The sequence below is a fragment of the Aulonocara sp. 'chitande type north' Nkhata Bay genome, linkage group LG19, assembly GCF_057382095.1.
Source record: "Aulonocara sp. 'chitande type north' Nkhata Bay isolate Kocher_YH1m ecotype deep benthic linkage group LG19, A_spYH_male_GT1.1, whole genome shotgun sequence".
Lineage (NCBI taxonomy): Eukaryota > Metazoa > Chordata > Actinopteri > Cichliformes > Cichlidae > Aulonocara > Aulonocara sp. 'chitande type north' Nkhata Bay.
In genome coordinates, this window is record NC_141362.1 from 19,308,859 (window position 1) to 19,333,332 (window position 24,474).

General features: G+C 37.5%; 3 protein-coding genes across 3 annotated transcripts; 1 reads left to right on the plus strand and 2 right to left on the minus strand.

Annotated features, from left to right (window-relative positions):
- Window positions 1-996: 996 nt before the first annotated feature.
- Window positions 997-10,701, minus strand: LOC147306836 (uncharacterized). Its single transcript, XM_086275948.1, has 2 exons — window positions 10,624-10,701; window positions 997-5,034 (listed from the first exon to the last, which is right to left on the minus strand). Exons 1-2 carry the CDS (start codon window positions 10,631-10,633, stop codon window positions 3,569-3,571), a joined length of 1,476 nt encoding a protein of 491 aa, XP_086132074.1. The 5' UTR covers window positions 10,634-10,701; the 3' UTR covers window positions 997-3,568.
- A 1,972-nt stretch (window positions 10,702-12,673) lies between these two features.
- Window positions 12,674-16,078, plus strand: plek2 (pleckstrin 2). Its single transcript, XM_086275952.1, has 9 exons — window positions 12,674-12,783; window positions 12,866-13,030; window positions 13,597-13,781; window positions 13,874-13,965; window positions 14,086-14,273; window positions 14,422-14,523; window positions 14,824-14,907; window positions 15,132-15,210; window positions 15,588-16,078. The coding sequence occupies exons 1-9, from the start codon at window positions 12,730-12,732 to the stop codon at window positions 15,713-15,715; spliced, it is 1,077 nt and encodes a 358-aa protein (XP_086132078.1). The 5' UTR covers window positions 12,674-12,729; the 3' UTR covers window positions 15,716-16,078.
- A 1,430-nt stretch (window positions 16,079-17,508) lies between these two features.
- Window positions 17,509-23,415, minus strand: LOC147306838 (galectin-related protein B). Its single transcript, XM_086274807.1, has 4 exons — window positions 23,310-23,415; window positions 22,863-22,948; window positions 21,464-21,644; window positions 17,509-18,906 (listed from the first exon to the last, which is right to left on the minus strand). Exons 1-4 carry the CDS (start codon window positions 23,334-23,336, stop codon window positions 18,763-18,765), a joined length of 438 nt encoding a protein of 145 aa, XP_086130933.1. The 5' UTR covers window positions 23,337-23,415; the 3' UTR covers window positions 17,509-18,762.
- Window positions 23,416-24,474: the final 1,059 nt, after the last annotated feature.

Below are 24,474 nucleotides of genomic sequence, written 5' to 3' on the forward strand. Positions count from 1 at the left end.
GTGGATGGATTATTTCAGTTGTTCTCCTGGCTGAAGTTTTGTCCTTTTACAGCATCCTGCCATGCGATTACATTTGTTCCTGACCACCGACAACACTCACGTTAACTTTTATCGAGTGGAAAAAAAGTTAGTTTGTTCATATTATGCTAACATAGCTGTGTCGCTAGTGGTCACGTAGCACATCATTATATACCAGCTAGCCAAACTTCAGTAACCCTACAAACGTCACTACTGTTTCGTTTTCTGTCTTCATTTATGTTGGAAGTGATAACAGAGATGTACGTTTTAATTTGTTTCCAAAACCCCGCAGTCAGGACATGCTATATTGTATTTAGATAGAAGCTAGCGAGCTAACTGCACTCCACACTGTATATAAATGCCACTTGTTTTGCACATATTCAACTCTGTATATTTTATATATTTTATTATTATTATTATTATTATTTTATTTTATTTTTTTACTATTTAATTTGTAAAAATGTGTATACACACACACACACACACACGTAGGAAAATATTTAGTATACACATCCAGAAATGCATACACTATTATATATTGTACATATATTTATTAGTTTCAGGTTGGCCATTCTTGTATTTTGCTCGTTTGTGTTGTTGTGTTTGCACATCTCTGTTGCTTGTGGGGCTCGCACACAAGAATTTCACTCGCATGTGCTGTGCCAGTGTGCCTGCACATGTGATGTGACAATAAAAAGTGATTTGTGATTTGATTTGATAACTTCCTGCTAACTTCTAACTCCGTTAAATGTCATAAATTCCGTTTTCATGGATGCCTGGATGTTAAACTCAATTGTTACACCTGGTAGAGCAGAACGCTGATCATTTTATTAAAGATGAAGACTTTAGACAGTTTTTCAACTCTCAGTAATGCCACAGTGATCGTTTGATATATGGACCTGCAGCGGAGTTTAGACCCAGACACGGCTAGTGACGTCAAACTGAACAACCGGATTAAATTATCTGTATTTTAAACAATCTGGATATATTATCCATTATCTGAAGATACAGGCTAGACCAAAAGGATTGAAGCTTTGTCTCTGCAGTTTCATGTTTGTACTTAAGCAGAAGTAATAGAGTACCAGACTGATTGTTTACCAAAGCAACACTCTCATGAAGAAGAAGTTTGTTAAAGCAATTTACAGATATTTCTGGGATTAAAAAATAATAACAAATATTCCTGTGAAAAAACTACAGATTTTTTTTACGTTGTGAACATCATCCAGCATGAGGTACAACAGAGCCATTTATTTATGTTTTGTTAAAAAAATGAAGAAAAAAATTCTATTATGAAAACTGTAATAAATATTAAGTTATATTTAATGACTTCCCACCTAAAATGATTTAAACTGAGAAATTATAATGAGCAGATTTCCTCAACATGTATTAAAGACATGTTGTCATTTTAATCAAAGATTTAACAAAACACATGTGCAAATGCACACCCACAGAACACTAAAGAAAGATTGCTGACGCAAACAAAAAGAACATACACCATATGTATTCATATAACTCTACCATATGAATAATTAATAAATATTATTTAATCATTCATACCTCATACGAATAATATTAACAGGTGTTAGGTATGAGAAATAAATGAGTAATAGTAATGTGCCATAACTTTTTCCTAATATCCCAGCTGTCGGGTAAGTGTAGTGAGGTAAAGAGCGCATTATTTCACTCCAAAATCTGGTGAGTAATATCTGTAAGTATCAACATCTCACAGTGAAATATAAATATTTTAATGGATTTGGAGCACTGACTATTTTTTACACTCGTCACCTCATTTGCCTCTGTCTTAATCTTAAACAGTGAGTTTTTTTTCAGATGGCTATGGACATGATAACCAATCAGAGAAGACCAGGTCTCCCAGGTGATGCACATGCAGTTTGCTGGTGTGCAATTTCCAGGTTGACTCTCAAAACATAATATACAAATATTAACTTTAAAAATACACATTTCAAATTCAGTAAAAAAAAATACTCTAAATATTACACAGGACACATTAAAATGGCAACACTGTGGTTTGAAACTAACACATTATTTACTGTTCAGTGTAACATCGCCACTGATCTCATTATTGACACTTCACCTACTACCACATCTCTCCTTTTATTATCAGCATTTAACTTTACTTCATGTAAAATGAATACAACCCAATTCAAGCAAAATGTCTCATAAATGTACAAAATAGTGACATGCTGTATATACATATGAACAACATATGAGTTATTTATGCGCTACAAACAACAAAATACCTACAAATTATGACTGAAAGATACTTGAAATCATTCCATTAAGATAAAAGGCTGTTACAAAAAGTATTGATACCCTCTAGACCCTCAATCCTATACAGATTGGAGAGAACTTTATCATCTGAAGTTGCTTTAATAATCTGGTGTCACACACTCATAAAAACATAAGGTTAAAAATGTTGAAGGAGTTTCTCAAAATATGCTACAGAACCAAATGGCTTCATATATATATTACTCTATATAATTTATGAATGTCTCCATAGTGTAGTGGTTTTCAGATTTGATCCTGGGAAGAGACACACAGAGCACCTGAAAAGCATTCAGTGGTTTTCTTGCTCCTTGTTGTTATGTTACAAATTCATTTTCACCTCTTAACTCGACAAACACTGCCGCATAATGACAAGGTGAAAAATGTTTGCTCAAAATTCTTGCAAATAAAAAATGAAAAACATAGGCTGTGAATACTTATGTACATTTTTTTCTTCAATACCTTGAAGCACTTCTGGCAACAATTAGAGCCTCAAGTCTTTTTGGATTGCTGTCCAGTTGGAAGATCAATCTTCACCTCATTTCAAGGTATCTCTAAACACTGCTGCATTCATATTTCCCTTGACCGTGACTAGTTTCAGTTCCTGCCGCTGAAAACATCCCCACATCATGATGTTGCCCCCACTAGCAGCTTTAATGTAGGGATGGTATGGGCCAGTTGATGATTGGTGGCTGGTTTCCTCCACACATGACCTTCAGGCTAAAGAGTTCAATCTTTGTTCCATCAGACCGGAGAATTTTGTTTCTCATGGTCTGAGAGTTCTTCAGGTCCCTTTTGACAAATTCCAGGTGGACAGTCACTTGCTTTTTACTAAGGAGTGGCTTCTGACTGGTCACTATATCATAAAGGCCTGATTGGTGGAGTACTGCAGAAATGGTTGTCCTTCTGGAAGGTTCTTCTCTCTCTACAGAATGATACTAGAGCTCTCTCAGAGTGACCATTGGGGTCTTGGTCACCTCCCTGACTAAAGCCTTTTTGCCATAATCTCTCAGCTGCCTGAGCTTCCTTTTGATTGTCACGGCACAGGGTGTGAGTATTTTTGTACATTTTATATTTTGCTTTTTGATTTTAAATTATTGTTTGTAGAATTTTGAGGTGAAAAATAAATGTAATACATTTTGAAGTAAAACTGTAACATGAATAAAATGTGGAACAACTGCGTAAGCAAGGGTATGTGTAAAAACTGTGGCAACCCCTAGCGAATAAAGGAACAGCTGAAATTCAATTTGTATCTATTACTAAACTATTCTGTGTGACCTTTCATGTGTATCTTTAGATTACACTGGTGTCTAAATCTTTTGCCACAAAACTCACAGTCAAAAGGTTTCTCACCTGTGTGAACTCTGATGTGCGTCTCAAGATGTATCTTTTGGTTAAACCTTTTACCACAAGTGTCACAGCCAAATGGTTTCTCTCCTGTGTGGACTCTCATGTGTATCTTTAAATTCCCCTCTCTGTTAAAGCTGTTACCACAAACCCCACAAGTAAAATGTTTCTCTCCTTTGTGAAGTGCCATGTGTCTCTTCAGATTACACTGATAACTAAATTTTTTACCACAATCGCCACAGACATACGGTTTCTCTTCTGTGTGAACTCTCATGTGTCTCCTAAGATCTCTGTTTTGGTTAAATTTTTGTCCACAATCGTCACAACTAAAAGGTTTCTCTCCTGTGTGCACTCTTATGTGCATGTTAAGATTTCTTTTATAGTTAAATCTTTGTCCACAAATGTGACAGCTAAACGGTTTCTCTTCAGTGTGGGATCTTAAGTGTCTGTTAAGATTTGTCTTGAGGTTAAACCTTTTACCGCATTTATTACAAGAAAATGGTTTCTCTCCACCATGGAGTCTCATGTGTACATACAAACTTCCTTGATATCTAAATCTTTTGCCACACTCACTGCAATCAAATGGTCTTTCTCCTGTGTGGACCCGTGTGTGTATTTTAAGATCTCTCATTTGATTAAATCTTTTACCACAATCGTCACAGCTAACTGATTTCTCTCCTGTGTGGACGGTCATATGAGAATCACAGTTTTGATCCACTCTACAATGTTTCTCATTAACCAAACTGTTGGAAGACCTTTTTTCTGAGTGACATGTCACATGCTTCCGAAGAGACTGCTTGCAGACAAACTGTTTACCACACTCAGAGCAACCTAAAGACTGTTTTGCAATCTTAAATCCCACATCCTTATTTACACTTGACCCTCTGCTGTTGTTTAACCCGCTGTCGTTGTCATCAGTTTCTGGTCCAAAATCTGACAAAGGTTCCTGCCAATCATCGTCCTCACTGACTTCCGTCTTAGAAGACTCTGAAGTCTCTCCATCAGTATTAGATTGTAAATGACAGTTTGCATGTGGTTCTGATTCTGGTGGTCCACTGTCTTCTTCATTGATTTCTGTTTTTATCTGTTCAGCTGAGCTGCTAGCTGGAGGCTCTCTGCTGTTTTCAGTTTGGCTTTGATGAAGCGTTGAGAACTGAGGTTTCTCATCATCATCTTCACTCTTCACATGAACAGCAGTGAATGGGAACCCAGAGATATTGTCCTCCAGCCCACTGAGCTGTTCTCCCTCTTGACTTTTCCAGAGTTCCTCCTGTTCCTCCTTTATGTGAAGAAGCTCTGAGTCATGATGGTCCAGATTAGGGCTGCATTCATAGGGAATCTCTTCTTTTATCACCAACAGCTGCTGGACATCTGCAGGAAACACTGAAACACACACACACTCATAATGAACAATGGCAACTTTGTAATCATGCTGGTATTATTACCTTATGTTATGGAGTTCAATGACTACTGCAAACACACAGTACTGTTTAATTTGATCAAATTAAATAAAACTGCTTGTAGAAACCAATAAAGCAAAAACTATTAAAATGCCAAAATGAAATCCACCAATAACGTAACAATGTTTCCTAAGTAACTATGATTTGAAGGCAACTTGACCACTTAAGGTTTTCCACCAGTGAATTATAAGATTAGCACAGGCCTTATAAATGTTGTGACACAGGTTAATTTTACTCTACTGATGGAGTTTTTATGCAATAGTAATCCTGCTCACTTACATGGTGGATTAAGGTGGATTTAGTGTTGGACTGAAGGAGGAAATTAAGTGTTACAGTTAATTCTGTGAGGTGCCAGAAGCTTTCTTAATAATATGATTACCCTAATATTCAAACTAAAATATTAGTAGTATTATTGCTAAAAATTAACTTGCTGTTTGGTAGCCTAAGAATGAACACAACATAGTTGTTGCCTTTCATTTGATGCCATCTAGCTCCCTTTGGCCTACACTCTCACCCACAGTAGAAAATATTTGGGCCGTACTGGCTGCCTTTTATATATTTCCTTAGTCAGGGCTCTAGAGTGCGACCAATTTGGTCGCAAATGCGACCAAATTTTTCAGTGGTGCGACTAAAAAAAAATATTTGGTTGCACCTGTGCGACCAAATGTTCGGGTAGCAAAAAAAAACAAAAAAAACAAACTGCAACCTTCCCTGTGGTCAACAACAGACACACATTTTGCCCCTATCGTGGACTAAACCAATCAGAGCTAGTAAGGGGCGGGACCTCTCTGATTGGCCGTGGTCCAGTTGAAAGTGTAGGTGGAAGTGGGAGGTGAGTAGCTTGAATAAAGCGATATCAATTCATTAAATCCTGAATCGACTTTTAAATATAACTGTGTTTTGCCAGAAACGTCAGATTCTAAGATTAACCCTTTACAGCCGATCGGAGCGGGCACACTCCATTTTTAAATCCCGGTAGCACTGCAACCACGTAAGCTAGCGCAATAATTTTTTTTGCATATGAAACCGGAGGAGTTGTACTTACATCTTATGCCATCAGCTTGTCCTAGGTCACAGTTTCCTTCCACATAAAGCTTTGCAAAAACTGCATAAAAATCACTTGCAGCAACAAAAACATGATATTCCAGAAACACGCTTCGCCGATCCGATCAGCTGTTTGTAACACTTCCTATGTCCATCAGCGCGAACTATCACATGACCTGCCCAAAACCGGAAGTGACGTCATTTTGCGGAAATGTAGTTTTTTTTACGATCGGGGCCTTATGAGCCTATACTTGTGTTTTAAAAAGTTATGTTTGACTTTATGCCTTTCTGTGTCGTTTCTGGGATGCTTAGGACTCATATTGCACTGCTGGAAATAGTTTATTTTGATGCATATACTGTTATTTTGCAAATTTGCACTATAATATTTATTTTCGTTTTTCCTGCAGTATATAAAAATTGGTGTATTTCAAAAATAAAACTATGAAGACACTCAAAAGAAATTTCCTGTGGTGGGAAACTAGTTTGTGCAACTTTTTTGTATTTACAGTTTTGAGGGATGAGCCTCTTAAATTTCTCTAACTAGAAATATATGTTAAAAAAACAAAAACGATTTTCAATTTTTTTGTAGTTTATTGCACTTTTTTGCAATTTATGTAATTACTATGCACCTAATGCAGACATATTATTAAAGTTTGGGCTATAATGGTTGTATTGATGTATAGCAACTTGAAATGCTCCCAAAAATGGCTCCACAGCATGTAAAAATATAATATAAGCTCTGGCGGACTTGGTTCTATGATAGGTCTTAAAGGGTTAAAGCTCACAAAACCATTTCAACAACAACCAAACAGCAAATGAGAGCAGGTACACGGATTCCACACAAAGACGTAAACATCTGCTGTGATGTTCACAATTCTGATGAAGTCAGTACTGATAAATGATCAGAATTATAATATTTCTGACTGTCTGAGGCTAAGTTGAATCGAATCGGGACTTTGAAAACCGGAATCGAATGGATTATAGAAATCAGTGATGATACCCAGCCCTAGTGAGCAGCCTAGGCACGACAAAAGTGGATGTAGCTGTAATAGGAAAAGAACTATTGCTAACTTTTCTGTTAAGTTAAGGCCTGATCCTTCTGAAATTCATAGCCAGTGCTCTGACACGGTGTCATCAATCTTTGAATGCTTTGAAACACATTATATTATATAAATTATTATAAAATTTGTGTGCGCCTAACTTTTGTGCCGGTACGCCTAACTTTTTAAAGTTAGGCGTACCGGTACGCCCATGGCAAAAAGTTAGTCTAGAGCCCTGTTAGTTCAAAATCGCTAAACAATTTAATTTCAAAAAATTGTATTTTCATCTCAACTAAAGAAAAGTGCACAAATACAGCTGGAATTGATCTCTAGAAATAAAAATTCACCCCTAGCCAATATGAAATAAAATGTTATGATGTACCTGATGTTTAATTTACTCAGCGATATATGCACTCTTCTTCTTCTTGCTAAATGATCAAAAAGTAACCTGAACTAACAGCAAACAATGCAGATTTCTGTTGAAGATACTGTTCTGAGCTAAAGAAGTTAATAAACATTCTAGTGGACACAGTTAAACTTTCATGAACACTGACTGTAGCTTGGTTACACTACAGTCAGATTAGGGAAAGCAGAGGTTGGAGACACCAAAATTATTGTGGCGTGTGCAGTGAACTTGTGATCTTGTTGTCTTTGAAATGGTTGCTTCAGGTCCACGACCACTCACAATCAGGTGCTGTGTTCACAGAGACTTTGGTGCAAAGTGCCGATGAAATGCGAGTCTGTAACCATTCGACTCATTCAAAAACTGCAAAAAAATCCTCAATGCAAATTCTTTGCTTCGATGCTTTTTTTTTAAATCTACGACTCTGCATCGCACAGCTGTCACCATGTAAGTATTTCACCCACATTTACAACTAAATATCAACCTGCTATAGAAACCGAGGTGTGTGTGTGTGTGTGTATAACACAATAGCAGTAGTAACCTGTCATAGTTTAACGTGGAGCCAGAGACCGTCTACAACGATGTGGTGCAGTGCAAAGAGAGGAGCCTTTAACGAGACTCTGAGCTCAGGTGGACTTGATGCTGTAATTTGCAACCTTAATTTAAACCACCTGTTCAACAAACTACAACAGCTGCTGTTTGTTTTACATGACAGAAATCAACAGTAATGCTGCAGAAGTGTAAATAAAAAGTTTGCAAATTGTTGTGTTTTTAAAAAGAGGATTTATTTAACTTTCTATCGCAGTGACACCTGAAGCAAGCAGGGGTGAGTTTAAAGTGGGGGCATCACGTTCTGCTAACATATTTATTTTAAGGCTTTCATAACATTATTTTGCAGATTAAGATTAATATAAAATATCCATCCATCTTCTTCCGCTTATCTGGGGCTGGGTAACGGGGACAGCAGCCCACGCAGAGAAGCCCAGACCTCCCTCTTCCCAGTCACCTCCTCCAGCTCATCCGGGGGAACACCAAGGCGTTCCCTTGTCACATGCCAAACTGGCGACTCTGAGCCCCTCCCGAATGGCCGAACTTATCACCCTATCTCTAAGGGAGAGGCCAGCCACCCTTCAGAGGAAGCCCTTTTCTGCCGCTTTTATCCGCGATCTCGTTCTTTCGGTCACTACCCGCAGCTCATGACCATAGGTGAGGGTAGGGACGTAGATCAACCGGTAAATTGAGAGCTTCGCTTTCACGCTCAACTCTCTCTTCACCACAACAGACCAGTACAGCATCCGAATCACTGCAGCCGCAGCACCAATCCGTCTGTTGTTCTCCCGCACCCTTCTCCAGTCACGCTTCCACTTGGGGCAAGAACTCATCCCTGACCCGGAGTGGGCACTCCACCCTTTTTCCAGCTGAGGACCATAGCACCGCAACATTGTAGAGGCGTGTCAACCAAGACAGCCCAACAAAATATAATATAATATGATATGAACATATAAAATATAAAAATAAAATATCAATAAATTATATTGATTAAAGCATATTTTTATTTCAAAATAGGACATCTCTGCTGCAGTAAAACTGTGAGCTACTGACCTGGGGCTGTGATGCTGGACTCTAAGTTATTATTAATATTAATTATTAACATGTACACCATCAGAACGTTGCACAGGGAAAACCTCAGTTCTGAGAAAGTTAATATGCTCACTTTTCTTTACTGCAGCCACTACATGACCCTTTAAAGGTTTACAGACACATACAGGCTCATTTATTAGCACATCTAAACAGAAAAACATATATTATAAGTTTCCCCCCCCTAATAATATAAGAAAGCCTTCCAACAAGACAGAGTAAAAACTACTTTAATTTATTAGTTAATTTAGGCTGTATGTATGTCTTACGTTTTTAAAATTTCTGATATACTGACATAACTATAACTGATATTATAAGTTATTTACTTTTGCAATTAAGAAAATGTTTTCTTGTTTTGATTTAAATATGTCACATTTATTTGATGCAATAATCTGCTTGATCACTCAAACAATCAATAACTGCAGCCCTGATAAAAAAGACAGTTTGATGGACTCAGTTTACTATCGAATGAGGTCAGTCTGTTTGTGAAAATATGAAAATTAGCTGTGATAAATAAGCATAAATTGCAAATCTGTAGCAGTCTATATACACAGAAATTAACGATAACTATCTGTATTCAGAGTAAAGCTAGATATCATAGATCTGACACAGAAATTCATAAAATTCCTCCACACACAGAGTCGTACTCTTCACTGTAGAGTGACTCAAACTGATTGCAACATGTTTCTAATGTTTCTGTGGTTACAGATTAGATGGCAATTCATGGGCAGACCTTCATTAATCTCTCTGGGAGGAATTGCAAAAAGTCTGAGACAATAAGCCAAACACTTTCCAATCGAAATTGGTCGACCACCATGAATGTAATTTAATAATAATAATAATAATAATAATAATAATAATAATAATAATAATGCAATCATCATTGTCCATTCTTACTGCAATGTGGCAGAGCCATTAATGATTCATGGTGAATTCCAAGAATTATACTGGAGGGAAATTTCAAGTTTTGTATATAAAACCCTGCAACACTTTCTGCACTAGAGTTTTTGGGGTTAGAGCCAAATTTGAAAATACTCATCAGCATTATGATAAATATGAAAGTCATTCCAAATGCTATGCACACTTATCTTAAACTTTGGATTCGTCCTTGTTGTTTTTTTCAATTTGTTCTAGGTAGAAACCTGATCTTTTTCACAATAAAATAATTATGCTTCAACCAAAGTTGTGCTTCTCCGAGCTGCATCTCTGCTAAAGTCGCCTCCCTTTGCAGCCAATTTCGTGTAGCTGATTATATATTAGCATAGCACAACCGGTCAATGCTGCCCGACGTAATTATTACGAAGCGTATGCTGTGATTTTTATTAACAACACACGCACCAACTAGGTAATTAGTAGTCAGCTATTTCAACATCTTTAAAAGACTCACCTGGAGCCATCACACAGCGTCAACAACACATCTGGAGGCTAGAGCCTGCATCTATACCGGAAACATGACGGTCCGTCGATAAGAGAACATGTTTCCTGCCCCTACCTTTCATAATAAAAGCCCTGGACACGCACTATGGATGTGATACGAATGTGCAAAATCTGTAGGCAAGGATCATGATTTCTGGTATCTGAAGTTTTCTTCTATTGACCAATTTAAGCAAGAAAGACAGTAGATTACGTAATTTACGTTGGGTGTTTTTTATTAGTTTTACAAAAACGTTGTAATAAATATTAGGAAGATACAAGGTAGTGAAAGTTGACTTAAAACCTCGGATCTAACTTTCAAAAGCAACAGACAGTGCATAAGAGAGGTACAGAACATAGTTAAAGCGTGACAGAGTGGGTGGAGATGGCTGCACTGACAAAAAGAAGGGAGGTAGCGTTGAAGATGTGAAAATTGGACAAACGAAATGGACAAGGTTAGACACGAGATCATCAGTGGGACAGCTCAGGTTGAGCATTTTGGTAACAAAGTTAGCGAGTCAACGCTGAGATGGTTAGTGGGTAGTGAATACATGGGACAAAGATGTTGACTATGTTGCTGCCAGGCAGAAGGAAAAGCACAGAGAAGATTCATTGGGGTGAAGGACGAGATGCAGAGAGTCAACGTGACAGAGGTGAATGGCAGGGATAGGAAAAGATGAAGGCAGATGATGATGAACCCTAAAGTGAGCAGCTGAAAGGGTTACAAAAAGCTTTATCCAAGCCACAAGAGATCTAGGGCAGTTTTCTATTAGTCCTTTTAGTTTATGTGGTGACATGGTGGCATGGTAGTTAGCACTGTTGGCTCGCAAGAAGAAGTTTGAGCTCAATTCCACTGCGCCAGGGTCTTTCTGTGTGGAGTTTGCATCTTCTCTCCAGGTACCCTGGCTTCCTCCCTCAGTCCAAAGGCATGGGGTCAGGTTAATTGGCCATTCTAAATTGGCCATTGGTGTGAATGGATGGCGATTATTTAACTTTTGATTCCTTTAAAATACTGTAAGTGTTATAAATATTTGCATTTTACAGGTTTCATACTGCTTGAGTTCAATAGTAAAATATAACAAAACATTTTCAAAGAATGATCAGAAGTTCAACTAAATGTTTAATATTGCACATCAATGCATCTAATACAAAATGCAAAATTACAACAAATACAATTCAAAACCAAATTTTCTGTTCATAAAGTCCCCACTTGTGTAGAACAAGCTTGAGTAGTCACAATGAAAAAAACCCCAGGTCTATATTTAGCTTAAATCTTTCCTAAAACATCTTCACCAGTTTAATGTGAAAAGGGCCCTTTGTTCACTTATTAATACAATATTAAATAAATCATTTTTGAAAAGTAATTTTCTGGAATTTCATGCCTATTATATTGTGTGTATATATAGCATTTTGATTCATTAGAGAACTACAACAGCCATAATACATCTAAGTCTAAATAAATAAACACAAACTATATTATCATTTTAATGTATGTATTCCAAAGCGCCACAAAGGTTATCAGTTTTGTTACAACCAGGAATCAGGAAAGGAAAATGAAGCAGACAGTGCCACAGATGGTTGTGAAAGCAGGGGTCTGAGTAAAATGCTTGTTTCTTGGAGTCTCATTAACTGGGCAGATGTGCTCTGTGCAGTAATAAACATCTGTAGGAGACTTGAATGAAACTCTATTCCTATCGGGCACAGCTGCTCCTAAGGGCTGTGGTGGACCACCAGCTGGTGTTTTTAAAATCATAATAGGATAAAATTTTCTGGTCTGTTAGGAGGATGTTCCCTACAGTCACATGTCTTAAATCTGAATTTTTCACATACTATAACTGATGGAAAACTAAATCTGTGGATACCATTAGAAAACATTGTCTCTCAGTTTCTAAGTGAGTCAGAGTACCCTCATGTGGTAATGCGTAGAAATTGCAGAATATATGATTATTCACACTGTTTAGCAAGCTCAGTGTGTGGGTGTGAATGTGGGTGTAGACCGGGTGACACATTTACCGTCTGCATTAAAAGCCTGAGCTTACATGTACAGGCAAGCTCAGTTGTTGAGATCCCACTGAAGAGCATGGATACAGACAAGCAAGTCAATATTCTTCGAGAAGGATTTCTGGTGAAAAGGGTAAGACAGATTTCATTGAGTTGCTCTCTGGCACATAAGACATGATTAATAACTTTAACTCCAACTTTGGATCTCTTCACAGGGTCATGTTGTACAAAACTGGAAGGCACGCTGGTTTGTGCTGACCCCAGACAAGTTGTTGTATTACAAATATGAAGGAAGTAAAAGGGACTCATGCCAGCGAGGGAAAATCCTGCTGAAGGACTGTGTGATTACATGTCCTTTCCTGGAGTATGAAAATCGGCCGGTAGGTTACTGTAAACTGCGTTCTGCAAATAAAATGAGAGAGTTGCAAAAAATTCAAAAGATTACAAAATAGATAAAATAAAAATTGATTTTAAGGGAACATTTCATTTAAAGATTGAAAAAATATGTTCTCTGACATAATATGTGTGTGGATTGATCAAATAAAGTTCCAAACTTTAACGTAATAATAAAATTGCCATAAGAATTATTAAAAACATAGGAGTTAACTAGTAAATGTAAGTCTGCTTTAAGTGCAGATAGAGGACTAATATGCAACAAAGAGTTTAATGTTCATTCATATAATATTGTACTTTTTAAATCATAGTTCCCAGTACTGTTTCTTTAATTTTCTAGTCAGTCCTTTGTTCATTTCCTTATAGCTAGAAGCCACTTTGAAGGTGTGTTTCTCCAGGTGAGGCTTATACCCTACTCAGAGAGATAATTTATTGCCCCAGGTTTCTTTTTTGCCTGGACTTGATTTCCATCCTCTGCTGAGAACAGTTTGTTTTCGTTTCTTTTTTGGCACCAATTAAAGCAAACATCTGTCTCTTTTTGTTGTTGTAATAGTTGGTGATGAAGCTCCAGACAAAGCATGGGGTGGATCACTATTTGGAGGCTTGTTCCAGGGAGGCGAGAGATGAGTGGGCAGCTGATATCAATGCTGCAGTCAACAATCTGCAAACAACTAATGGCAAGTCCAAGACAGACAAGCCAGACCCGGCTGAATCCCAGTTGAACAACATTAGCTTGAGGTAAAAAACAAGTTTTCACTGTCTCCTGATTGAATTTATTTAGTATATTTTGTTCCAAATGTCTCAATCTTGTTTTGTCTTCTTTCAAAAAGCAAGGTGTTGGACTCAATGTATGACGTGCACAGTGGCATCAAGCTGAGCAACCATGTGGAGCAGGGCAGCACTTATAGTAACTGCTTCTCAGGTGAGCATTTGAAACAAGGCACACCTTTGACCTTCTGCAATGTTTTTCAGCCTCATACTAATTGCAAAGCTCTTTTGATCTTATACTATGGATGTGCTATCATGTGTGATCCTCCCACAGGTTCAGCAGTGGTGGACTGGCTGGTGTTCATGCAGCTGGTTCTTACCCGTGTGGAGGCTGTGACGCTGGCCTCGGCCCTGTTGGAGGAGGGTTTCCTGCGAACTGTTGGTCAGAAGAGTGTGGAGGCACTTCGCACTGCCGGCCTCAGCGCGCAATTCATGGATGACTCCACTGCTCTGTACAGCTTTGTATGTAGCACTGGATAATGGCAAACTAGCAGGCTCTAAACACTGAGTGTGGCTTTTTAGTGTTAATTAATTAATCACATTGATCTGAGAGAGTAAATGAAAACTTGGCGTTTTCTTGGTTTAGAATATATTTTGTGATTTATTACAGTCTGACAGCTTAAAGAAGAGAGGCAGTGTGAAAGCAGAGACATCGTTGTCTGCAGTGGAGCTAAGTGGGAAGGTGATAAAAAGAGGATATCTGCTTAAACAGGTAAAACTACTGTATTGAAGATGTGTTAAGATGCTATAAATAATAATATTTATGAACTTTGAGTTGTCAGGTTGTGAAAACACCGCTGGGTGACTGGACCTTTTAATAATTCCTAAGAAAGAGGGCACAGAGTAGGCTGAAGAAACTAAATATATCAACCATTCACTAATATTATTAACACTGTCGTAGCAGCTCAAAAATTAGCATTGCACCATGTGCATGTACTTTGACTTAAAGGTGGTCATTTGTTTGCACTGTGTTTGAATGAATTAGTCAAACTTTATTCATCTTTAAACGCAGGGACACAGAAGAAAGAACTGGAAAGTGAGACTGTTTGTTTTGCGATCAGAACCTGCTTTCCTTCACTATTATGATCCAACCAAGGTGAGTGCAAAGTCAATGCTAATGAGAAAAATACCTGTTAGAAAATTAAAATCAGCTAAACAATGAAAGACATAAAATTCTAATATGTTTGATAAGAGAAACCGAACTGCCCAAACTGTTGTGTTTTCATGTGTTGGAAACTATGTAACTACTCATAATTAGCAATAATTCTTCTACATGAGTGACTCAGTCTGATCTACTTCCTGTCTTATGTCATTTGGCAGGATGACATCAGCCCTGTTGGTGGTTTCTCACTGCGAGGGTGCCTTGTGTCATCTTTAGAGGATAACGGCGTTCCCTCAGGTGAGTTACCCTCTAATATCTAGTTTCATTTTGTCAAACAATTACAAAATAGGACCAACAACTATCAGAAATGCAGTTTAAATAAGACTGTTTAAGTTTTTGTCATTTTTTGAGATGAAGACTAAAAAGGTGAGTGTGCTAACATGCTCCTACTCCTCCTGTGTATCAATGCTAAGTTTCTGTGTAATCCAATTACAGACCTGTTCTCCTAATAAAATTTATCTTATCTTTTATATTATTTAAGATCAAAAAGCTCAGCGAAATAAAAAAGCATTTTAAGCTTTTGTCTGTTTTATTTGCCAGTCTCTCCATCCAAATCAGGTTTGATATTTCCATGCAGATGCACTTCACCAACCTTATTTTCTCTTCCCATGCAGGTGTTAAAGGCAACGTTCAAGGCAACTTGTTTAAAATTATAACTCAGACAGACACACATTACTTCATCCAGGCGCCAACTCACCAGGAGAAAATGGACTGGTTAGATGCAATGAGATCACAGTGCTGATTCATGTTAAAAACATGTTTCAGCAGGTGAAGACGATTCAAGTTAAATATTCAGAGAATGTGTAGCAGTGTCAGAGCTACTGGTTCCATAACATTTCTGTACATTTGTGCCTATAATACAATTTTTGGTTTGATTGTTTTCTTTGTGAGTATACGAATGGATATGAATGTTTTGAAAGTTGTAGCAGTGTATCTTGTAAACAGTTTAAGTTAAACCTTTTTTTACGTGTTAATAAAATGCAAATGATTAAACATAAGCATATGAACATTGTGTCTCTTGCTGAATTTTATACAACATAGTAGTGAAAAGTACATTTACAAAAAATTTTACTGTACATTTCCTTTACTTTTTTTCTCAGTTCCATTTTCTGCCACATAAATAAAATCAGAATGCAATATTTTGCATTGTGTTTCTAATAAACCGCATTTTATTCACAATAAATGAAACCATATCAGATGTTGAAACTGAGGCATTCTACAATTTCATGACAAATATTAGCTTATTTTGTGTTAAATGGCAGCATTTGTGTCTCAAAAAAGTTTGGACAGGAGCGACAAAAGGCTGGAAAAGTAAGTGGTACTAAAAAGAAGCGGCAACTAATCAGCAAAAATCAAGTAAAGAAGAAACCGTATGTAAATATGATCCAGAAATCCCGTCGTCTTTTCCTTGCCAAAGCTCATTTAAAATGACTGAGGAAAAACTGGAAAACAACAACTGGTCTCCTCAGTTACCAGACATTTACGAAGTGTTGTTAACTGAAGAAGGGATACTACACGGATGTAAACATGGCCTTGTCCAAAGTTTTTTGAGACTTGTTCCTGCAATGAAATTGAAAATAAGCCAACATTTTTATTGAGTTGGTACATTTTGATTTGATTCGACTCGATTTGTTTTCTCCGTTCTATTGTGAATAAAATGGGTTTATGAGATTTGCTCATTTTTACATTTGTTTATTATTTACATTTTACACAGTGCCACTACTTTTTTTAAAAAAAACTGGGGTTGTATTTTGTCCTTTTACATTTGACTGGTTTTCAAGTGAAGATTATTTCTTAAAAACATATAAATAAAAGTTAAAATTAAAAAAATTAGTGGTTTTGAACATTTTGACATTTAATCAGTTGCAAAAGTGAAAGCCATGATCGACTTTGAGGTTGATAGAGGTCTTTGAGAGACATTTTGCTGTCACAAACATCTCAGATTATTTAATTTGAATAACAGCCAAGGCCTTAAGAGGAAAACAAACTGCTTGAACAGTTTCAAGTTTGCCTCGGCTTTACTTTGTGACTAAAGTAAATAAGGCCTAACCCCCACACTTTGTGAATCACTGGATTAAACTACCTGTGTAATAGATCATTACGCTTACTCCACCTGGAATAGCTTCAAAAGACCTGATGTAACAATGAAAAACAACCTATTCATGCATCACATGATAACATATCAGTCAAAAACAAACATATTTTTGCCCGAACAAGAAGTTTGGACGTTGATGCCTTCAAGAAATTCTTTAGACATTATTAAACAGTGTTTAATGAAATAAAATAAACTACATATAAAAAGCACATACTGTTGGAGAGAGTTATATACATACAAGAAACTAAAAGCACGTGCAAGTGCATGGTGCTTACAGAGCCTGTTTAATCATTTTCTATCAGCACCATAAGACCTGTATGAATCACAGTTACTGCCGGTGTAGTGGAGGTTTATTGTATCAAAGGTGTGTATTTTATCAAAAAGGTGACTAATCAGTCCTTTTCATTGGAAACGCTGTCCTTTATTCTTACAGTTTGTCCAGGTGCACAACTTAATAGTAACATACTGCTCGGAAAGAGTTATAGAGGACATCATTATAACTGGTTTTAGCTATAGCTTCATGCGAAGGCCCACATGAGCGTGTAATTGGCGTTAAATTACATTCTATGTTGTGCCAAATTTTCTTAAAAAGTCATAAATCTAATCTGGCAATCCCTAAATAGTGAGCCTGTTTTTCAATGGTGCTTTTTCTTAAGTAAAGGGTATGACATCAAGGGGAAGTTTAATACAAGTACAGACTAGAAAAGCCTCAAGAGGTGCATGCATGAGACACTCCCAGGAATCATAGACAGACACTCCCACTCAGCAAGCTGACTCGAGCCTTTATTTGAATGACTCAAGCTGAGGTGGCGGTGTTTTAATGCTTGTTTTCACAGCAATCATGATGCAGTTTCTACAGGAATATGAAGCTGTATAGATGATGATGTGTTTTGGAAAAAATCCAGACATCAAAAACATAACAACAAATTTGATTTATTGCAATGAATTAAAGTCATTATGAGACATTCACATAAAAAGTGCTAGTTGTAAATGAAGCACACAAACTGTCGGGTGATTTCAAAGCCAAAGTTGGTAAAAACTGAAGGTTTGACAGACTCACATCCATCCACCATTGTGTTTGATCAAGACACAAGCACACTGTCACACTAGCATGCAGTAATGGAGGGTAACTTTTTTTGTTTTACATTATTATTCCTGTTACAGTACTTCGTTGGCACAGAATGACAATCTTTGTTAGGTATTCAGTTTCAGAAACATTCACCTTGATGTGGGCGCTCGTAAACATAAGTGCTTTCAAAGGTTAACAACAGAGAAATCAAAGACAAAATGCCTGAAATCTCTTTTTTTTAGATCACAAAAACTTCATTTTTGATGTAACACATCATGTTTGTACAAATGTACGTTCAGGAAAAATAGTAGAGCTCAGATCGCATTTTTTATAACTTAATTCACTTTAGTTAAAATCACATTCCTCATTTGACTTGAGAGATCGATGACTGGTACATTCAGTCAAGAGCTTCAAGTCTCCAAACAGGTAATCTTAGTGAAGGCACTTTGTCTTAACATGTGATTACGAGGCAGGTGTAACTTTGTCTGAAATTGGAAACACAACATTCCCCTCATGGGGAAATTTATGCACTCAGAAAGTAGTAGTCTATTCTAATCTTATTTATTGTATAGTATACTGTCCCAGGGCATCCTCATGTTAGGTGTCTGCGTATGAGGCGCTGGAGTTAGGCCACCTTGGTAAGCTGTAGATCGCCAAAAACTCTTAAGGCTGTGAGGGAGGCGAGCTGGGAGAGGCGGTGAGTGAAGCCGCACAGAGGCTGCCCATCCACCAAAATACGAAACTGCTGGTGTTCACAAACGATCTCCATCTAAGAAAATATAGATTCAGTCAAAGTTAGTTTTTACATGTAGGTTTATGTGAAAAAACAAACTGCTAGAGCCTGAACCACAAACTAATGCTGCATCAGAGAAGATAATAAGAAAAATACCATTCACAGAAAATGACATCTGCTAATATGACTCTAAGATGATTAATACATTTAAATCTATTTATTATAACTTAAACTCACTAGCGCTATCAGCCTTTATCTGCAAGGCAGAGAATTCTTTTTGTTAGTAGGGCCTATTTTGCCTTGTACATCTTGTATGCACAAGCATGCAGCCACATGATGGTTACTTCTTTTTGTACTGACAGCTGGTAGCAGTAATGTGCCAAGAAACAGTAAGCAAAGGCAGGACTGAGGAAGACCCCTGGATGTAACAACCACTGATGGATTAGGAAGCTGGATCAGTTGTAGACATTTTTTTCCAGCTGCCATTCATTATATTACAGGGGGGAATCCCATTAGACACTGTGTGGAAAACTGTTGTTACAATACCTTCAACTGCTAACGTGTTTGGTTTTTAAGCTTTTACAGATATATAGCTTTTTACAAATATATAACACCTCTCCATGACCAGATTAGAGGCCATCCACAATCCAATTATTCTAAAAATATCCATCCTATTCAGCCTATATCCAATATCGCAATGGAAAAATGCCCTGTGGCCCACGGAGTATTTTTTTATAAGTCACCAACATGAGCAAACCTGGAAGCTAGAAATTTTTTTTATTATTATTATTCAAGTGAACAGTTGCCATTTTTGGCTTTAGCGTCCAGTTCCCATTCATTTTTACAACCATGCATTATGACTCAAAGTCTTGCACAAACATCTTTTGTAAATGTTTTATGATGCAGAAAATTCAGAGCAGAAGCATAACTGGCATTTCTTTCTATCAGTCATATCCCCTCTTGCACTCTCTCATGCTGGGGAAACAGTGGCAAACAGTAACTTGTTACTGAGGCAGCAAAACAAACAGCTATAATACAGCTTTAAATGCTGACTATGCAAAATGAAGGTAAAAGTAACTGCCAGATCATACACACTACTACAAGATTCAGTGTTGTTATGGCAACAAGTTAAAAAAAAAAGAAAGATAAAACTGTGTAAACATATGAACCATGTTTCACTCTCACCTTTGGGTGCAGCAGTATGAAATACATGGATGCTGTTTTACAGACTAAACTTAGACAACATTTAACATTGTAGCGTTGAAGCTTATTGAACTCTTGAAATCTTAATCCAGAGATTATAAAGGTACCTAGTAAGTAAAGTTAATTTATATAGCAGTTTTTAAGACAAGAAGCTCCCACGGAGTACTTTATAAGGGTATCAAAAACAAGGTCAAATAAAGACACCTGAATCAAGTGAAACAATACAAAACAAAGAAACATTACTCTGCTTGTCTGAATGGATGTATTTTCAGCTTTTCTTTTCTTTTTCTTTTTTCTTTTTTTTTTTTATAAAAAAAGGTGCCACAAGGTAGCGGGGGCAGAGAAAGATAGGCTTTTCCACAGTTTTGGTGCTAAGGTTTGGAATGCACAATCTCCCTTAGTTTTCAGATGACGGGAAGACCTCATCTGTGGGTCTCCAGTTTGGAGAATATGGATGGAGTAGATTGATGTGAGTGGGGGGTCTCACTTTGTAAAGTCAGAATAGTAAGAATCAAGATTTTAAACTGATATCTAAACCTAATCGGAAGTCATTGTAGACACCTTAGGAATAGGGAAATATTAGAGAATCTATGAGTGTGAGCGGCAGCATCTTGGACAGATTGGAGGTGATTAATAGATGCTTTAGACACACAAGAAAATAGAGCATTACAATAATCCAAGTGGGAGGAGGTGAGCTCATGAACAAGATTTTCCAGTTCACATTTTTAGCCAACGGTCCTGAGTTTAGCAATTTTTCAAAAATGAACCCAAGATTTTGTGGATTAGCTTTGCAGTGGATAGAACCCAGACATTCTCTAATTTGGGGAAAACGCTCTCCAAAGCAAGAATTAGACACTCTGTCTCTTTCCTGTGCTAACTCGCTAAAGATTACTTGCCATCAAACTATTCATAGCATTAGGTCGGTCAGTTAAAATGGATAGCTTATCCAAGCTTTAAAAGAGAGGTACAGTTGAATGTCATCTTCATACAGATGATGAAAAAAATGGGGTTAAAAGAACTAATAAAAATTGAAAATAACAAGGGACTTAAACAGGATCCTTGTGGAACGCCATATGAAAATGCAGCCACATCAGACCAAAATTTCCAGCTGTGACCCAAAGTGATGTGAGCCACTCCAAGACAGGGCTGGAGTTCCCCACCATGTGGCTTAACTGATGAATTAGTATCAGTTGTTTCAATGGCAATTGAGCTAAAGTCCAGCAAAACAACGACTGAGCAATCACTTCATCTGTAGCCATCAAAAGACTTTCAGGAAAGCTGTTTCCATTGAGTTTAACTTTCTAAAATCAGATTGAAAGTTATCAATAATATTGTGCTTGTCCAGCACCTTCCTTAATTTTGTCCCAACAATCTTTTCTTTGACCTTTACCTTGAAGGATTCTCCAGGTGCAAAGGGAAAGAAGGAGAGGGTATTTTCAGAAGAGCCCCATTTTCCGTCCAAGCGCGCATTTCTTTGGACGGCCTTATCTCTAAAGTTGACTTTTAACTGTAGACCCACATCACCCTCGGTTTCCTCTTCCTGTGGCTTAGTGGAAAGAGTCACCTCAATGCTGCAGAAAGCCAAATCAGACATAAACAAAGACAATGTTTAAAGATAGGAGTGACAGATTTTCTGTCATCTTTTCTTCTAAAGGAAGTAGTTCAGTCATCAGCAGAACAGTGACATCCTCTGGTCTCTGTTACAAGTAGTTGTATTAGTCAACAAGGTAAGAAGGAGATAACTGAATAGCAAATTACATCTGGAGTGGGCAATTCATTTTCCCAAGGGGCCACATAAGAAACTGAGATTGTTGCAGAGACTGGCACCACTAGCTCATAAACAGAAAAAATAGTATTAGCTAGTCACAATTTCATGTGATCCATTGGGAAAAACAAGTCCCCACTCCTGAATTACATAGTGTATTGATCAGTGTTAGACCATTTCAGAACATAGTGACTATCTAGAAAACAGGCAAAAGGCATGCTAGTTAATCCCTGCAGGAGACTGTATGTTTTCTAAATTATAGATTTGAGTCAAATCAGTTTTTTCGTGTGGAAAAAACAACAAAACTTTGCGTCAGTGACAATTTAAATTTTGCCTTCAGCATTTTAAATCTATTTCCATACTCTCTCGGAACCAGCATAATAAAGTAAGTGTGTGTGTGGCATCAGTATTTTTTTTTATGATGATGATGATGAAGTATTTATTATCAGGACGCAGTGTATTAGCACTTTGTTTGGATAAATCCACAAGGGAAGCTTAGAAAATCTATAGCCTTAAATGGACAACAAAGATGTAACTTAACAGCATTTGGCCTCAAGCTCTTTAAAGATACTTCGACCAAAAATAACTTTTAAAAAAAATCTTATTTAAAAAAGTCTGTCACAGTTTATTTTGTGCTTAATCTTACTGTAAAATCTGTCCTATTTATTTTAATTCTTATTGCACTCAGGCTATTAAATTACTAAGGAAAAATAGCTAGCCGATGTTATCAACCAAAAGAAATTCCAGTGACTCTTTAGATTTCATGGGATTTGCTCCTCTCCCACGCACATTTCACAGACTAACCCTAATTAGGAAATGCATTGGCACTGCCAAGACATTCCCAAAACAGGAACTAGCTGACTGGCATAAGCACTTGCAGACATCAGCTGCTTTAAATGAGCATCTTTCCCTCTAAAATTTCATTGGTAATTCTGAAATGTGCGCAACAGTAGCTTAATAGTAATGTAATCACTCCCCCCCCCCTACATTTAGACGCTTAAAATGAAAACAGGTGTGCACTAACCTCTTGGCTTTTTTGTCAACAATTCCCATCACAACCAGTTTCATTGAAGGCCGCAGCCCACCTTTTATCTCTCCGATATACTCCCCCTGTGAAACAATAGAGATGAGCCAGATGAGGCCTATAGCGATACAAAAGACAGCTCTTTTTTCTCCTGAGTCTCCTTGAGTTTATTATTCTGAGGATACATGTGTATAAAAGCTGTCTCCTAATCCCTGCTCCGTGCTGATGTCTTAATCTGCGGTCAGTTGCAGTCTGTTGCACCGGCCGGAACAATAGCTTTATTGATCCCGGATTTAAACAGTCAGTGACTCAGCTGCACAAACTATATTTGTATATCTACCGCGTGCCCTAATTCAAATAATACTGTTGCATGCAGATATGTCACAATGCACGAGCTGCTTAAAAGAACGGGGGAAAAAAACCGAAAGCAAAACGAAAGCTACGTACATTTTCTTTATTGTCCTTTTCTTCCATTCCACTCAGGGCGTGATGCAGTGTGGAGGTTTGGAGCGGCGATACACACTGAGGACGGACTGACTCTGCCTCCAGCTGGCAAACCCCGCCTGCACTACGTTGTCATAGAGACTGGCTCCCAGTGATGATAGTGGGAGAGGCAGACAGAGAGTAAGGGATGGGGCGGCCGAATGCACACTCATACATTCATTCTTTTTAATAATGAAGGAATCTGGTTAAAGGTCAGTCAGCTTTTCTTGTATCTGTTGACTGTTATCTCACAAATTTTCTTCCTCTTTGATGTCTGAGGTCCCTATCAACATTTTTAATGACAAAGTATTCAGCTTGATCAACCTCAGGTCGATGTGTTTACTGGCCATGGTTTACCACAGACCTTAGAATCAGAATCTGCTTTATTGAGCAAGTATGTGTACACATACATGTAGTTGGACTCCGGTTATTTCTTTCCTCTCAGTGTCAGTAGCAGACTAAACAACAGACAAAAGTGACAATCACAGCATATAGCCTGTTACTATATATACAGTATATACATGAGCAGCAGGTATGATGTTTAGATACAGACACTATGTGAATTTCAATCAGAGTGACGGTCTGTGGGAAGAACCTGTGCAGATGTTTTGATTTGCAGTGGTTGATACCAGAGAGAAGGCACTGAAACAGGTTTTGTCCAGGGTGTGAGGAAGTTTCTGTCATCATCTCTGCTGTGTCTTTTTGATAAGTAAATTTATATTGGATACAATAATCAAGCACTTCATTTAGAATAATAATCATACCATCCTGATTGTGAAATTTGAACGTTAGAAGGCTAATTAATAGAAATGGAGAAAAAAAATCATGGATTTTGGGTGGGAGGACATGGAGGGGGTTGGTGTGACAAAGGAGGATGCTGTGAATAAGAGTGAGATGAAGGCAGATGAGCTGCTGTGGTGACCACTAAAGGGATTAACTGAAAGAAGAAATAATCACAAAGTTTTTCCAGTCACTGAGGCTTTTTCTTGACTGCAGTGTTTTGTAGCCCAAATCACAGCATCATATTATTACAAAAAAAAAAAAAAGCTTAAATGCTGAGAACATGATTGGTTTAGAAATATTATTCCAAGTCAAATACCTCCCCTATGACAACCCCCGCCCTTTTTTA

Excerpts from the sequence above, each read along its gene's own strand:
- plek2 (XM_086275952.1), top strand. The coding sequence starts at position 12,730 with ATGGATACAGACAAGCAAGTCAATATTCTTCGAGAAGGATTTCTGGTG. Across the intron at positions 14,274-14,421 it reads CCACTGCTCTGTACAGCTTT|TCTGACAGCTTAAAGAAGAG; the intron begins GTATGTAGCACT and ends GATTTATTACAG. Across the intron at positions 14,524-14,823 it reads GAGGATATCTGCTTAAACAG|GGACACAGAAGAAAGAACTG; the intron begins GTAAAACTACTG and ends CTTTAAACGCAG.
- LOC147306838 (XM_086274807.1), bottom strand. The coding sequence starts at position 23,336 with ATGGAAGAAAAGGACAATAAAGAAAAT. Across the intron at positions 22,949-23,309 it reads AAAAGGACAATAAAGAAAAT|GGGGAGTATATCGGAGAGAT; the intron begins GTACGTAGCTTT and ends ATTGTTTCACAG. Across the intron at positions 21,645-22,862 it reads GTTGACAAAAAAGCCAAGAG|CATTGAGGTGACTCTTTCCA; the intron begins GTTAGTGCACAC and ends GGCTTTCTGCAG.